Below are 17,304 nucleotides of genomic sequence, written 5' to 3'. Positions count from 1 at the left end.
CTTTTCAGTAAGCACCTGCACTATGTTGTGGGTCAACCCACACATCACTTGACATACTCATCAGGCACCTCTCCTGGTAAAAGAGCTTATAATGTCTGGACCTCTGACACCAGTTGGTTCAACAACTTCAAAAGTCGCGTGGTGTAAACTCGGCATAGGCTAACATGCTCCATGGTATAATGGATGGAGAATTTTGACCAAGGTTGAGTTGTGCACAAGTCAGAAAACCCTGTGCTTTGTGCAAAATATTACTCGGAAACACTGTGTTCATCTAGCACTGTATGTAACAAATTCTAATTAGAAAAAAAAAATTGTACAACCCAGTTTTATTTTGTTTCTCTAACTGTCAGGGTGGCAACAGATTTGGACAGACCTTTCCACTGCACTGCAATAGTGCACAATCTCATGTTGAAACAAGTCTTGCATGCAACATAGTTCTGGGATCATGTGAATTGAAATCACAGGCAATTCCAACTGTTACCCAGCTCAGTATGACACAGTGACACAGGTAAAATCCACATCGGAGGTTGATCTGAATGTCAAGGTATGTCAGCTGACCTTTCTCCCCTAACTGGATTATACACAATCGTGAGTTCTGTCCAGGAATCAGCCTGGTTATAGGGTGTAGTATAATGAGTATAGCGTTAATTGCCACTTACAAATACTTGGGGTAGGAATGAAAGGATACTGACACAATTTGACTCCATAAACAGTGAAAGGGAGAATGTGCTTACATGGACTGAAGGAAAGACATGAAACTGAAATGCATGTTGTATTTTAATCATTTTCAGTCTGTGAGGCACACCTCATTGTGAGGTTGGCAGAAATATATCTGCATATACACATCTCTCTTTCTTTTATTCCATCAAATTAGCTCCGGTTCCTGAAGCGGTTCCCTTCAGGATTCTAGGAACCTTGGTGGTATTCAGCAAACCAGCCTAAGTTTCCACCAGTTTTGCACAACACCATTGTAATTAATGGTGTTGCACAATGCACAACAGAAGTAAACAGTTGTTTAAAAAAAACAAACAAACAAAAAAAAAACCTTGCAGATTACACTGATTACCTGCAAACTTTTGTTCTGTTATTACAGATATTTGTGGCATGGACCAACTACTAATGAGACCACTGCACACTCTTTTTTCCACTTGACTTCTCTATTGTTGCTTTCTTCTTTCTTTCTTTCTTTCTAACCTGTAGAATACAGGGGTGCAAAGTCATCAGGGGTGACAGAGACATGAACCCAACACCCAATTTATTTTGGTCGAAATGCTCAGAACGATTTAAAATTAAGTGCGGGTACCAGAATGGAACCGGTTCCACGTTGGTGGAAAAGGGGTTTCCTTCAGCCAATATAAGCACACTCTCCTGTCACTCTTTATGGAGTCAAATTATGTTTAAAAGTCAATATCCTTTCATTCCTACCTCCTTCTGGATTTGTTGTATGTAACAGTTAATGCCACAATCATTATACTACACCTCATAACCAATCTGACCAGTGTTTCATACTTTCTGAAGATGGTTTACAATTGAATTGTCAAGCATCTTAATGTGGTTGAATTTAGTGATGCCTCAGTTTTCATACACACAATAGGTTCTTGTCACCTGGTTAGATTGCCAAAACCACACACGTAAGCATTTGATCAGTAATCGCTAATTTATATATGCAAATACACACAAAAATGACCACTACAACACATGACATGTTCATTTAAAGCTAACATTGAAACCATCTCACTTAAGAACAAGTACCAGCACTTTGCCCTGGGTTGGATGAATATTTTAGAGAAATGAATACCTGTCTGTTGTGCAGCTGTCTGTCAACATAGACTTGACCCTCTGTGATGTATCCAGTCAGATCAGGGATTGGATGGGTGATGTCTGTTAGAGGCACAAAAATGTATTTAATTTAATCATATTAGGGCTGCATGATATATCGTTTGAACATCGTCATCGCGATGTGCGCATGTGCGATAATGACATCGCAGACATGCGATGTTTTCTCTTTTTTTTTAGAACATGTAAACTTTTGTTTTGCTTCAGAAAAGCAGCTCTGAAGCTCCACTCGCCTCTCTCTGTCTCTCCCTCTCTGACAAGAGCAGCCCCTCCCCCTCTCATGCACATGCTGCAAGTCACACACTGAAAATGAGCGACATGCAAGAGGGAGAAACCGTAAAGGAGGATTTATGCCTGGTAAACACTACACGACTTTTCTGCCCGTTCTGAAATTCACTTTGTCACATTACACGATTGTGGAGTCATAAAATCGTGCCGTGACATGGCCAACAGACATGACACACTATATGATGGTACACACCAATTATCCCCGGTCGTCTTTCACGACGTGTCTGATGTCATTGGGTTATTCTTGTCCTATTTTTATTACTTTTACTATCATTTGAGTCACTGTGTGTCATGTGCCAGCCGAAATGTTGTTGTAGTCACCTAAAAAACACCAGCAGATGGCGGGAGCTACATTTGAAGTACCGTACGTAAACATAAAAGTCACTGATTTCTCCACAACAAGTTCCTACAAATAATTCACAATAAAAGCCGATTTAGAAAATGGAGGGATTCTCTCAGCCGAGGTCATAAGGGGCTTTTAATTTGAAACAAGTTCAGGAAGTGTTGAGTTTGAAATGACGGCGCCATGCATTAACTTTATCAAGGCAAAGGGAGCGGATAAAAAGTAAAAATATAAAGATACAGAGGGAATGATAAATAACGGCCTTTTATAATGTAGTCTGTTTCAAATGAAGCTGGTAGCCTCTGCAGTTGTGGTGAGTAAAAGCCCCGCCACTATTTCTTGTATTTTTTAATATTGCAATATATACTGACTTTTTTTAAAAAAAAATCGCAATGTCAGTTTTTTCCAATATTGTGCAGCCCTACATCATATCCCCCACATAATCATGTATGTGATAAATAAATCAGTACAGTTAATGTAAACACAATATATTAGCTTTAGTTGAGTTTACATTCACAGCAAAAAACATCTACAACAGAGACACAGTTCAAATCACTCACTGATTTGCAGGCATTAAAATCATGTCATACATATGACAGAAATATAGCAGATTTCTGTGAGCTTCCAATTTTAAAGACCTTTACCCTAAATCAAGAGCCCGAGAGCCCTTGGGAACACCAGCAGTGTTTAGTAAAAGCCGACACAATCACATCCCTGTGATGCTGTAATGGGGGACTCTTGTTCAACTAGGTAGGAGGAGGCCCTTCATACATGTTGCTATAGTAACTGCAGGCATCAAAAATGTCTCCTCAGTCCATTTGAGATGCAGTAATTCAAACAATGACTTTCCAAGAGATTTAGGAGACAGCATTTAAGGACAGAAAATACAAAAAGTACAATCTGCATGACTGCAGAACACCAGATCTACGTTCCCTACAAGGCTGACAATTTTGAAGATGTAATTTTGTTCCCAGTAAAAGCAAAGAAAGCTTTTGTTCCATTGTTGCTGCTCTCACCATCATTGGGCATGGTGAGAATAGGGATCTGGGTGATGGAGCCATTTCTGCCCTCTACTCGACCGGCGCGTTCGTAGATGGTGGCCAAATCAGTGTACATGTAGCCAGGAAAGCCTCTACGGCCGGGCACCTCCTCTCGGGCAGCAGAGACCTAAAGGTGAGGAGTAAATGGTGATTTAGAGGGCGACATGAGAGCTGTAAAAAGAATAAGATAAAGGAAAGGAGGTTGTTATAAATTACATTTAATTTCTCTTTATATTTTTATGAAGTTGACAACATGTTAATCATATCATTCTTTGGAGTCATGTTTGTGTCAACCTGATGAACTTAAGTCTAACATTCACTCCCCTTTTAGCTCAGTTTCTGTCTGCATCAGCTTCTGAGAATATCTGCTTTGCAGCTGCTTATGTTTCACCATGTTCACCAACTAGTCTCTAACTGTGTGTGTGTGTGTGTGTGTGTGTGTGTGTGTGGCTGTATGCCTCTGCAAACCAGTTACGTTGCACTTTCTGTTTACACCAATGTCTGTGAAAACACAGATGCTTCATTCACCTTCCCCCTGACAAGCACAGAAGATTGATTCAGCATCTGACCAAATGTCTCCCCCTGTGGTCCTGAGATATGACATTGAGTAATGGAGAATATTTTGTAGAATATTGTGATGTCACAGTTAAGCTGACCTTTGACCTTTTAGACATAAAATATCATCACTTAATCATTATATCCTTTAAGACATTTGAGTGACATTTTGTCATAATTAGTGTATGAATTCTTGAGTTGTGGACATAAAATGTTTTTGAGGTCACAGTGACCTTGACCCTTAACCTTTGACCACCAAATTCTAATCAGTTCATTTTTAAGTCAAACTGGACGTTAGTGCCAAATTTGAAAAAAATCCTTCGAGGTGCTCTTAAGAAAACACATTAACGAGAATGAGAAGAATGAAAGATCACCACACATGTTGGTGCGCATGCGTGAGTGAGTGTGCCAGCAGGTAATGTCGGGTGGCAAACTTTTTAAAATACAGGAGATCTAAGGTGTCATTCATATTTAAACTCCCTGATCTGATTCCGGACACTTTTTGACGTTATTCAATGTAAAAAAAAAAAAAAAAAAAGACTATACAATCTTCTGGCGGCGTTATTTTAATCCAGATTGTCTCTCCCTTTGTTTGATGGCATCTGGTGATTCAACAAGCACGCCCAGGTCATTTAATTCAAACCGGAGCAGACTTGAACCACCTTCTAACCGCGCAATTTGGGACTTTGATAGCAGTCCAGAGGACTCATCTGCGCCTTTTGCCCTGCCACAAATGAAACCTATTAATATGGAGGAAATTCTGATCGGCATCAATGAGAAATTAAAGAAGCTTGACAAGCTGGACATTTTGGCAAATGACATAAAGGATCTAAAAGTCACTGTGCAAACTACTGTGGATTTACTGCAGCAAACCCACGACGATGTGGAAGTTATGAGAGGAAAAGTTAAGAAGTTGGAGACATCAGTTAACCACATCTCCAAAGAAAATATCAAGATGAAAGAAAAGATGTTGGAGATGACGACACGCTCAGTGCAAGATAATTTGATCTTCACTGGGATCCCTGAGAAGAAGGATGAGACTGCTGAGGAAGCGCTCAGAAACTTTTTCACGGATACGCTGGGGATGAGCAGAGAAACTGTCCGGAAGATCACCTTCCATAGAGCGCACAGGCTGGGCACACGGAGATCCCCAGCCTCGGCAGGGAATCCCCTATTCACAGAGGTGGTGATGCAGCCTAAACCCAGAGGGGTCATCGCATGCTTTGAGCACTATAAACAGAGAGATATGGTCTTCAGTCTGGGCCCAACACTGAAAGGGAAACCTTTTGGCATCAGTCAGCAGTTTCCAACCAAGATTGTGGACGGGAGGAGAGCACTGCTTCCCATTTTCCGAAAGGAGAAAACGAAGAAAAAAGGAAAAGGCAGGGTAAGGCTTGTTCCTGACAAGCTATATATTGACGGTGAGCTATATAAAGACAAAACTGTTACACCCTGGCTTTTCTTACCAGCCGATGATGCTGATGCAGGACATTGATGAGCGATTGAAGATACAGATCTATAATTATCTCCCTTTGTATATTTTCTTTTTCTTTTTTTGCCACTGACTTGGCCTGCTGGTAGTCTTTTAATGTAAGCTAATGCTATATGTTGTTATTTTTATTTTTTGTCGTTGTCCTGTGTTTGCTTGTGCATACATTGATACACAAGTGTGGGGTGAGCCTCTAAGATTAGTAATAAAGCTCTATTTGCAGATATTTTATTTATTTATTTTTATCCTTAAGTATTGATTCCCTATGTACTGCCAGTTATAATTGCAATGGATTGGCAAATGATATGAAAAGGATTGAAATATTTACCTGGTTAGCTGACAAAAAAGAGTTTGATATGTCTACAACAGGGGTCTGCAATCTGTGCCATTAAAAGAGCCATTTTTGACCAAAAATAATTTGAAAAAAATCTGTGTGGAGCCACAAAACATGTTTGAGCCTTATAATCAAGGTAAATAGCCTATTAAGTCTAAATTAGCGTATACTTATGGTCTAAATAAGCATTTGTTAATATGTTTTACCACAAGGTGGATACTGTGCAGGGCACTATAAATAATTATCTGGTACTTAAATTTTGCAGAGCTGGCAGTGAGAGCAAACAAATCTGTCCATGCACTACTACATTCTCTATTTTATTCAATTTACTTTTTTGGATTTGGCATCCATAGCTAACCAGCCACTGCTATCGAGGTTCAGCAACATTGGGATTCATAGAATGAATTTCTATAGACTTCTTTTCTCAAATGCTCAAGGAGCCACTGGACAGGGGCTAAAGAGCCACATGTGGCTCTGGAGCCACAGGTTGCCTACCCCTGGTCTACAAGAAACACACTCCACTCCACTCCACTCAGGAAGATGAAGAAAGATGGAAATGGTTTGAGAAATCAAAGAGGAATTTTGGTTTTGTTTAAAGAGCATCTAGATTTTTGTGTGCATAAGATAGAATGTGATATGGATGGTCGAATAATCATTTTAGATATTGAACTTGAAAAAATATGTTTTTGCTTGGTTAATGTATATGCTCCAAATAATAATGATCCTATTTTTTTTTTCTTTTTTTGAGAATTTATACGGTATGATTCAGCATTATGATATTCCTGTAATTCAAACAGGAGACCATAATATTGCTCTCCAACCTTCCAAGGATAGAGCTGGTGGAGGAGGAGACTATCAAGGTCAATAGCGATATGCCCTTACACCTATGATGTCCTTTATGGACTTAGTAGATATCTGGAGGATAAAGAATCCAGATCTAATTAGATATACTTGGCGAAGGAATGCATCTGCTAGTAGAATAGATTTTTTTTCTTATTTCTTTCTCTTTAACTGCAAATACTAGCCAAGTAACGATAGCTGAAAGATTTCATTCCGACCATCATCTTATTATATTAAAACTTAATTTTACGAATGCTAACGGGGTAGAGGTTATTGGAAGTTTAATCAATCATTACTGGAAGATGAGACATTTATTCTTAAAACAAGACAATTTATCCTGGAATTTTTTTTCCTTTAATACTGGTTCAGCAAATCCACACATTATGTGGGATACATATAAATGTGCATTTCGAGGTCATGCTATAAAATATTCTGCATGCAAGTATAAACAAACCTGTAACAGAGAAAAAAAAAATTGTTAGATGATGTGCAAAATATTAGAAATCGCTTGGATGAAAATAGATCTGATTGTACTGACCAAGATCTGCAATTACTAGATGACAAAGAAAAAGAATTAGAGAGGTTCTATCAAAGTAAAATTAAGGGAATTACATATAGAAGTAAGGCAACATGGATGGAGTATGGTGAAAAATGTAATAAATATTTTTTGCAACTTCAAAATAGAAACATATCTGGGAAGAATAAAACTTATGAACAATGATGGAGCGATTACTACATCTACAAATGACATAATTAAAACATTAATGGAGTATTATACAGGGATTTTTAATGATGACACACTGCAGTCTACAAATTTTTCTTTGTTTAAGTATATGAAATTATACCCTTATCCAAAACTTACTAATGCGCAACAGATATTATGTGAAGGCCCAATTAATGAGGAAGAGTTGATGATGCTATATGTTCATTTCAAAATGGAAAATCACCAGGACTAGATCGAATGCCAGTCGAAGTCTATATAACTTTTTTTTTTACTGAAATTAAGGATCATTTGCTTGCCTGTTATAACTTTTCTTTAGATGTTGGTCATCAGTCTAATTCTCAGAAAGAAGGTTTAATTTCCTTATTACTAAAACACGATGCAGAAGGCCAGGCAAAAGATCCTGTTAAATTAAAGAACTGTTGACCCCTCACACTTCTGTGTTGCGATGCACACATTTTGGCTAAATGCTTGGCACTTAGATTAAAAAAAGTTATTCAAACATTAATAAATCCTAATCAAACAGGTTTTTTGAAAGGCCATTTATAGGTGATAGTATTAGACATCTCCTTGAAATACTGGAATATTATGACAAGGAAAATTTGCCTGGTCTAATATTCATAGCTGATTTTGAGAAGGCTTTTGATATGATCAAGTGGAAGTTTATTTATCAGTGTTTGCAAATCTATAATTTAGGTGAGACCTTTATTAAATGGGTCCATGTGCTATATCAAAATCCTTGTAGTAGAATTATAAATAATGGATACATTTCTGATACAATTATACTTTCTAAAGGTGTTAGACAAGGCTGCCCTTTATCAGCATATTTATTTATTCTTTCAATGGAAATGCTGGGAGCAGGCGCCCCATGTACAAGGCTGTTGCCGCAGTGGCCTGGGTTCGAGTCCAGCCTGTGGCCCTTTCCTGCATGTCATCCCCTCTCTCTCTCTCTCTCCCCCTTTCACACTTAACTGTCCTGTCCATTAAAGGCAAAAAATGCCCAAAAGATATCTTTAAAAAAAAGAAGGAAAAAAAAAAAGAATTAGATCTTTTTGCCTCTTTATCAGGATTGAAACCAAATTATGAGAAATGCTCTATCCTTAAAATTGGATCTTTGAAGACAACAGATTTTCAAGTTTCCTGTAGGGTCCCTATAAAATGCTCTGATGCCCTTGTGAACCTATTAGGAATATATATACCAGCTGATAAAAACCTTCTTGTGAAAATTAATTTTGATCTAAAACTTAAAAAAGTGGACAGAATTCTCCAGGCTTGGAGAGGTAAATATCTCTCTAATTATGGAAAAATTACTGTAATTAATTCACTGACACTTTAACAATTTACTTATCTTTTGCAGGTTCTGCCTTCTCCTGATGCAACTTTTTTAAAAACGTATGAAAAAAGAATTTTTAATTTCATTTGGAGCCGCAAAACTGACAAAATTAAACGCAATTATTTGTATAATATGCGTGAGAATAGAGGCCTGGGATTAAAAAGCAGGGCTCAACAATAAGGATTGCCCAATTGCCCGAGGCAAGTAAAACTCGCAGTCGGGCATGTAAACTAACAACTCACTTGCCCGATCGGTCAAGTTGCTAAAAATAGTAAAAGTTAATAACTAATTGATAAAATAAATGTATTTTAAAACGTGCTCTTCTGCTCTGATGCAGCGGTCTCTCTGCCTGAAGTCACAGGCACAGCTGTGTAACAATGTCCTGCCCACAGCCCCCATTGATATTATTTTGCGCGGCGGACACTTCATATAATAACATAACAATATACTATTTGTGGTGTTATGCCATCATATCATTTCTGTCTCTACATGGTCACGCGTTAACAATTCTCCTCTGCTCTCTGTATCGTGCACGGCGGAGTTCCGCCACACACACAGGTGAGCATGCTAAAGCGGCTCGGGCCTCATTTTCCTGACCAAACCTGACCCCGAGCCCGGTGCAGTTTGTCAGCTGACAAAGTTATTGAAATGGACAGTGTGTAAATAACCACCAACAGACTGCTGTTACGCACAGACAGACACGCTGCTCGCACAGCAGCTCAGCACGGCACTCATGCTGAACTTGTGTTGCATTCAGGCGTTGTCACGTAAATAACAACTTCCAACACTCAAATAGTGTCATAGCACAAAACAGCAGCATGTCAAGTGACTTTTTACTTTTATTATATTCAATACAATTGTATGTTCCTAAATCTTGAGACACCTCATATGTAAGCTAGACAGACATTTCACCTGTTCATTACTGTGCACACATGTACTGCATGTACTTAGTCCTAAAGAGCCCTTCTGGTGCCAGTAGATACATAGAAACATCCCAGCAGGCTGTGCTTTGCAAGCATACAAAAAAGTTTCACGCATGTGAAAATTATTTTTCATGCGTGTGCTTCACCTCCGCTGCTACAACTCCATCCTAGGGGAAACACTGCTGTGTGCGTTTTGTGCAACAGCTGGATGTGGTAGTCTACTGGTAGAGTAGAGAGAGAGCTAAGTAGCGTTGAAGTACAGTAGAGCAGGGCAGAGAGATGGAAGCAAAATATATTAAATCCGGTGTTAATACAGCAGAACTGGAGAGAGGGGTGAAAAATAAATAGAGGTGGGCATGGCTCAAGTAGGGTGCAAAATTATAGACGGAGAACAATTGACAAATTTTTCACTTTAAGCCCTGACACTGTCATTTTTGTGTAGGAATTAAGCTACAATACATGACATATGTTGTTTTAATTAATAAATACAGTGTGAATAAAGATTACATAACATAAAAATAACTGCAGTCTTTGTTATAAAACAATTTTTATAGGGCAAGTAAAAACTGACTTTGGGCAAGTAGATCTCTGACCAACTTGCCCGACCGGGCAAGTGAAAAAAAAACCTTAGCGTTGAACCCTGAAAAAGTCTTTCAGCACTTGATTTTACTTTAAAAGCTGCATGGATACAATGATTATATAATAATCATGAGTGGCTTTCATCCAAGCTATTTCTAGCTCAGTGCGGTCCATCGATTGGAAAATTATATCCATTCTTTCAATTATGCCCTGCCTCAATGGTACGCTTAAGTACTTTTTTTCCTAATCTTTCTATCTTTTTTTTAGAAATTCACTGTCTCTGTGGCTTCAATTTCAGTTTTTTCTGCCAAATAATTCATCAGAGATCAGACAACAGATGTTATGGCTAAATGAAAATATCTGTATAGAGAGAAAGCCTGTTAATTGGCAAATATTTTTAGATAATTATATTTATTTTGTTAATGATTTAGTGAATAGTGAAGGAGAATTTCTTACTTTTGAATTGTTAGTTTCTAAATATGGGGATGTTTGCTCAAAATTGAGCTATATGCAGTTACTCTATGCAATTCTGTCGTCTTGGCGATTAAAGGTTGGAAAATCTCAGGAAGATTTAGGTGTTTGCCGCCCATGTATTAAGAATTGTAAATGGTTGGGGCAAGGGAAGATTAATTCTGACATGTATAATTTCTTTGTGTCTTCCAAAAAAAAAGTAGCTCACCCATATTATTTTCAAGCATATTGGAAAAATATTTTTGATACTCAGCTTTCTTGGTTGAACTTTTTTAGAAACATTTATAAATCATTTTGTTTAACTTTTATGGGTTTTTCACTTAAAAATTTTCTATAAAATATGAGCAACAAGAAAGATGCTTAAAATATGGAGAATAACAGATGACAATACATGTAGATGTGTTTGTTGAGATGTGTTTTGTGGAGATGAGGAGGAAGACATTATGCATTTATTTTGGTATTGTCCAGACGTTGCTCTCTTTTAATATCAGCTGGCAGTTTGGTTATCCGAGCAAGGACTTGTTTTATCATTACCCCCCATTAATATTATTTGGGGTTTTCAAGAAGAACAAAATATGCTGTTAAATACTATTGTGCTGCTCGGAAAAGCCTTCATATTTAAATCTCAAAAAAGGATTATTTTAAGAAATTTTATAATGTACCTTAAACATCATTATTTGCTAACAAAGATTATGTTGAAAACTAAGGGAAACAGTGCAGATATAAAGAGATGGGATGTCTTGGCAATATCAAAAACTTTAATATAGCCTAGTTTAATGAACTTTTTAGCTGCTATAGAGCAAACTTTTTTGAGTTAAAAGACATACATTTTTGGTTCATGTATCAAAGATGAGAGGTATGCACGTATTTTTATGTGTAACTGTATGTGTTGTTTTGTTGTAGTTATGTGTCGTTGGATATGTGTTGTTTTGTTTTGTTCTATATTGTTGGATATGTGTGGTTTTATTGCAAATTTATGTTGTAAGGATATGTATTGTCTTTGTTGAAGTTTTATGTTGTTAAATAAAAAAAAGAAAAAAAAGAAAGAAAAAAAAAAAAAAGAATGAACTGTCATGGGGCGTCAGTAGCGTAGTGCATAGTGCCGGCGTCCCATGTACAGAGGCAATGCCTCACTGCAGCAGTTGCAGGTTCGACTCCGGCTTGTGACCATTTCTGCATGTCACCCCCCGCTCTCTTTCTCTCACCCCCTTTCACTCTGTCCTATACAATAAAGGCAAAAAAGCCAAAAAAAAACTTTAAAAAAAAAAAGAATGAAAGGTCATAGTGACCTCAAACTTTGACCATGAAATTCTAATCAGTTCATCGATGAGCCCAAGTGGATGTTTATTATTATTTACTTTAAGAAATTCCCTTACGGCAATCTTGAGATATCGCATTCACGAGAATAGGAAAAGAATATGAACAACCAGAAAACAAAATGCCTCTGGCCACAGAAACTGTAACATGGAGGCATGACGAAAAACAAAAACACATTAGGATGCCCGGCAGTCTAGCCTGCTACCTACAGTAATAATCTGGCATTTCTTCCATTGGGTGTGGAACAAATAGCAAGAGGCAGTAGCCAAGGACGTTCCCTCTTGAAGTTACATCGACAGTTACATAATAGGGTAGAAAAAGCCCTGTTCAGGAATGACATGAGCCAGCACAAGGGAGACAGTATTATTAGCTGTGCTGTCCTGTTGTGACGTTGGTTTGTGGAAGTTTATACTCCATGAACTTGTTAAGTGAGATAGCATCATGCAGTGTTTTCCACCCATGGGATTTGAATCTGTGTGGAAGTAGGTGATGACAGGATGGGGTTTGTTTTTTTGGATGTGTGAGTGTCCTTTTTTTAATCACTCTGTGTACCCTCTTTGAATTCTGAATGTCTTCCACCTGGATCAGGTGGTGACATTAGTGACTTTTAGCCTCAGTCTTTAAGCATGATATCATGTATGAGGCCCTTGAGTAAATATTTATTAACCCTTTCATTTTAAAAAGGAAAATAATTTCTCAACCAGATCACAGAGTTAATTATCTAGCTATTTTCTTAGCTAGCTACTACAAAGCTAACCTTAGTATGTGGTTTAATTAGCAAACCTATCTAGCAAGCGAGGGTTTATAAAAAATAAAAATCAGCAAGTGACAATTGTTTCAGCCATCAAAACTTTTTTCTTCTTTTGTTCCTCTCTGAAATAAAGGATGCACTGTTTGAAAAGTGGTGAAAATGCCAGTTCTATCATTGTGAACTGCATACATACAGCATGCTAGAATGGACTTTTTGATGGGTGTAACCCAGTCAGTAACACAGTGTGATCGAGTGTCATCATGCAGCATTGCTTGTATGCAGTTATGATAGTCCAATAGAAAACAATGTAATCAAACAGATTTGGTTGCCGACACTTGATTGCGTGGCATCCAGTTAGGACACAGTAGTGCAAAGTTGGAACTTATGTTTTTTATTTTGGCTTAGGGGAGGGGCATACAAATTTAAATTGTTGTATTTTGTATTAATTTTACCAGAGATTTCTAAAGAACACATGCCTTCAAGTATTCTTTAAAAATTGCCAAAATCACACCATTACAGCCAGAAATTCTAAAAACAGAATTTATCTTTGGATTACCAAATCTGAGCTTTAAATAGTGATAATTCATCAAAATCACTTTATTCTATGTCTCCTTTAAAATTAACCAGCACTGGTGACGAGTGAAAAAAATCGGCTTTTTTTAAACTCCAGGAATTCACCTTCAACTTTTAACTGTCAGACATCAAAGGGTAAGTTTTAAACATCTGATAACTAATTTATGGTGGAGGGAGGGTCATGCATTTTCCACCAGTCACTCTGAGAGGCTCAAGGAAAACACACCCCAGCTCTGATAAACAAAGAACAGTCCCTTATTTACTAGAAGTAACACCTTTCAAATTCCATCCAGTTATATTCTATTCAGAAAAATAAAAATAAGTGTAGCTTTAAAGTCCAAAAGTCTTGATGTTTCCCAACAGACCTTTGGGTTAAAGGGAAGGATGATTCATTTCAGTATCTAGAGAAAGATATGCATTGTTTTATTTTCAATCAATCAATCAATCAATTTTATTTATAAAGCCCAATATCACAAATCACAATTTGCCTCACAGGGCAAAGGAAAGACTTAATCTTACTTGTTTTTTTTTTTTTTGTTTTTTTTTACTCTCCCACATAAACAAATATAAGAAATCTGACTAAAAGCATTCACTGTTTGAGAGGCAAGTAATGTTAACTCCTTCAGTATCTTTCAGAAGAGGCAAACAGCTGGTTGGAGATGTTGCCATTCTGTTTTCAGGCCCTCTACAGAAATGACCAAAAGCAAATCCTTGTTCCCAAAGTCAAGTGAATTAAAAGCAAGAGGCAAAAAATGTATCCCATTCATGCTTGGATTCAAAGGTTGACCGGCAGGCTCAACACTTATGAACTGTAAATTCAATGCAAAACTCAACCTTCACGCGCCTGAATGGGAACTGAAGTTAAATGTTAATGTCCTCCTGGCTCTTTGTGGGTGCCGAAATACCCATCGAACTGCCTGAGTCTTAGCTGACTATTGGTGCAGCGTTCTTGTGCCAAGGTTATGGACAGCAAATGCAAGAAGGGAAAACGCATATGCACAAGCACCATTTATAAACCTGCATTGTGCTGCCAGCATATTGAGACAGCAAACTGTACAACATAAAAAGATTATTTCAGAGACACAAAAGAGTGAGTTGAGAGGGCCTGACTCCTCACCACAAGGAGACAGAAGACAGTAGCAGGGAGAGAGGAGGGGCATTTCCTTTTAAAGCCTAGCGGACAATAATGAAGTTAAGGTATTTCCTACAAGAATGAAGGACACATTATCCGTCCTTTCAGCAAGGAGCACAAGACTTTAGTGAGTCTATTACCTTTGTACTGATGCTGCAGAGAGTTTACGTTGTATTAACATGCTGCCACATAGTTTGGCGCTTCAACTGCTGCTGGAGTCTTCAGAGGATTATGTACTATATCCTCCTAAAAATAATAATGAATATACTGGACTTGTGGTAATTGTACATTAAGATAACAGAATAGCGACAATAAGGCAGATATAGTTCAAGATATAGTCCATAGTAGAGTCATGCAGTACAGGGTTTGGTACAATATGCAATACACTCAGGGTTACATAGGCCTGGTGATGTTCTGTTTTTTCTGTACAGATGTATATCTTCAGAAGGAACCAACAGAATTGGGCTAAGAGCCACAGACAGGGTAGTGAAATCAGAAAGTAAAACTGACACATTGTTGGTTTGGGTCATCTCATAAAATTTTCTGACAGTGGGGAAACTAGGTTGTATACCTCCACGCATCAGCCAAATTTCTCTTAGAGTTTACATCCATGTCTGTGAAAACATGGAAGAATCACACCCATTGTCCCCTCGACAGCACAGAAGATGAGTGTCATCAATAAAGTATTTTAACAAATATTTCCATTCTGTTCCTGAGGTATGACATTAAATGATGGCCAGAAAAGTGTTATATGCAGAATATTATGATGTCACAGTAAAGTTGACCTTTCAGTGGTTGGATATAAAATGCCATCACTTCATTATTTTATCCTTTTAGGCATTTGTGTGAAGTATTGTCATAATAAGCATATGAATTCTTGTATTATGGCCAAAGACATATGTTGTGAGGTTACACTGACCTTTGAGAGCGTTAGTTATTGATTTCACATTCAAAAACCCTGCCCTCGCACTCAAATAGCCTCTGCTTGTGCTTGGATCTACTCTGTTTCTGCTCAAACTGTGTCCATGTGGCTTGCACAGATTTCTCCTCGCACTCAAACTGTTTCTGTGCGCTCGCGCTATTTCTGCCCTGCGCTTGGATGTGTGTGTGTGTGTGTGTGTGTGTGTGTGTGTATTCACATATATATATATATATATATATATATGTATACACACACACATATATATGTTGCCAGGCAACACAGCACACACGCCAGGAATTCACAAGCTACTTTGTATTTACATTGATCTGCAGCTGTGTAACTTCGTCCAGTTCGGCTTATGAAACGCTGGCAAACCTGGATGTTGGCACAGCCGGATTCAAACACACCTGGAGGTCTGCGCAGAAGAGCCCTGGCTTTCCTTTTCCTTGTCCTCTCCTGACAACCACTCATAATTTAATTCAAATGTAATTTTGGGGAAAATATCCATCTTTTTGGTGTAATGTAAAGGGAAGAACATTTAATAAAGCCCTGGAGGGTCGGATTGGATTAACCCGGTTAAAGACTATACCCGCCTGGACGGGACGCTCTAAAACTAGAGCAAGCACGCCCACAAGGAGGCAGGGATCATTTCATTAATCAACAGTAAATCTGGCATTCTGTTGGTTGGGGGATTTTGACAGGGTTGTTACACAAAAAAATCCAAGCGCAGGGCAGAAATCTGAGAGCAGAAATTCCGCTAGTGCACAGAAACAGTTCGAGTGCGAGGAGAAAAGCCGAAGCTCGAGCAGGAAATCTGTGCGAGCACACAGTTTGAGCAGAAACAGAGTAGATCCAAGCGCAAGCAGAGGCTATTTGAGTGCGAGGGCAGGGTTTTTGAATATGAAATCAATAAATAATGCTCTCAAACTGATAGACAACTCTCTTGAATAAAGATAGGGATAAAGCTCCATAGTTATTTACCTTGATGTTCTGTTTTGCACATCTGAAAATGAATTAATAAAGTATTTAAAAAAAATAATCTAATCAGACAGTCTTCAGATATCGCATTCACTCGGATGAGACAAACAAGGCCAGACTGACCTTGACCATTGACCTATGACCACCAAAATCCAATCATTTCATCGTTGAGTCCAAGTGGACATTTGTGCCAAATTTAAAAAATTCCCTTGAGGTATTCTTGAGTTGTCCTGTTCACAAGAATGGGATGTACAGATTGACACATGGACCAACAGACACCTTGTAAACATAGTGGGTCTCATTCATGAAACGTGAGCAGAAGGAATTTGTGTGTAAACTGTTCGCAGACAGAAATTTACGTGCATGTCCGCATTCATCAATGTTTTAGTAGCGCCGATCTTTTCGTGGCTACTAACAAAATCTACTCCTGCTCCTGACCACTCATAGTGCTTGTGTAAATGTAGTAAAGCACATAAATATTGCTTGTCACTATTGGAAATTATAATTTTAATTCGTATTGCGCTCTGTTATGTACACAATACACAGATGCCTTTGAAACACGTAATCTAAACATGACAAAATATTAAAAATATAAACACATTTAGTTAAATTAGTTGGCAATTAGCAGGTTTAAGATCCAGATTAGGTTCATGATTGTGAATTATCTATGTAAATCGACTCAATAGATTACACGTTCTTTCTACATGTTGAATGATGATAATAAAAATATCCGAAAGGACAGCCGGATCACAGCCTCTTCGGCCTTCGGCCATTCCCACTTCATTCAAAACCCCACAAATGAATCTTCTGTTTGTTCGGTGACCGCTGTATTTTTTGTGTGTGCTTATAGGCCATAAGGTGAACGCAGTTATCGTTTCA

The 17,304-nt window shown here is 38.0% G+C and overlaps 1 protein-coding gene across 1 annotated transcript in view; it reads right to left on the bottom strand.

Annotated features, from left to right (window-relative positions):
- The window catches only part of atp6v1ba (ATPase, H+ transporting, lysosomal, V1 subunit B, member a), a 114,354-nt gene that overhangs the window by 11,471 nt on the left and 85,579 nt on the right, over positions 1-17,304 (bottom strand). The window contains exons 10-11 of the mRNA XM_049601222.1: positions 3,484-3,634; positions 1,799-1,881 (exon numbers count right to left, since the gene is read on the bottom strand). Coding sequence (XP_049457179.1) covers positions 1,799-1,881; positions 3,484-3,634 — 234 coding nt within the window. The remainder of the gene's footprint in view (positions 1-1,798; positions 1,882-3,483; positions 3,635-17,304) is intronic.

Source organism: Epinephelus fuscoguttatus, linkage group LG16 (assembly GCF_011397635.1).
Source record: "Epinephelus fuscoguttatus linkage group LG16, E.fuscoguttatus.final_Chr_v1".
NCBI lineage: Eukaryota > Metazoa > Chordata > Actinopteri > Perciformes > Serranidae > Epinephelus > Epinephelus fuscoguttatus.
This window is presented reverse-complemented; position numbering and strand designations above follow the sequence as displayed.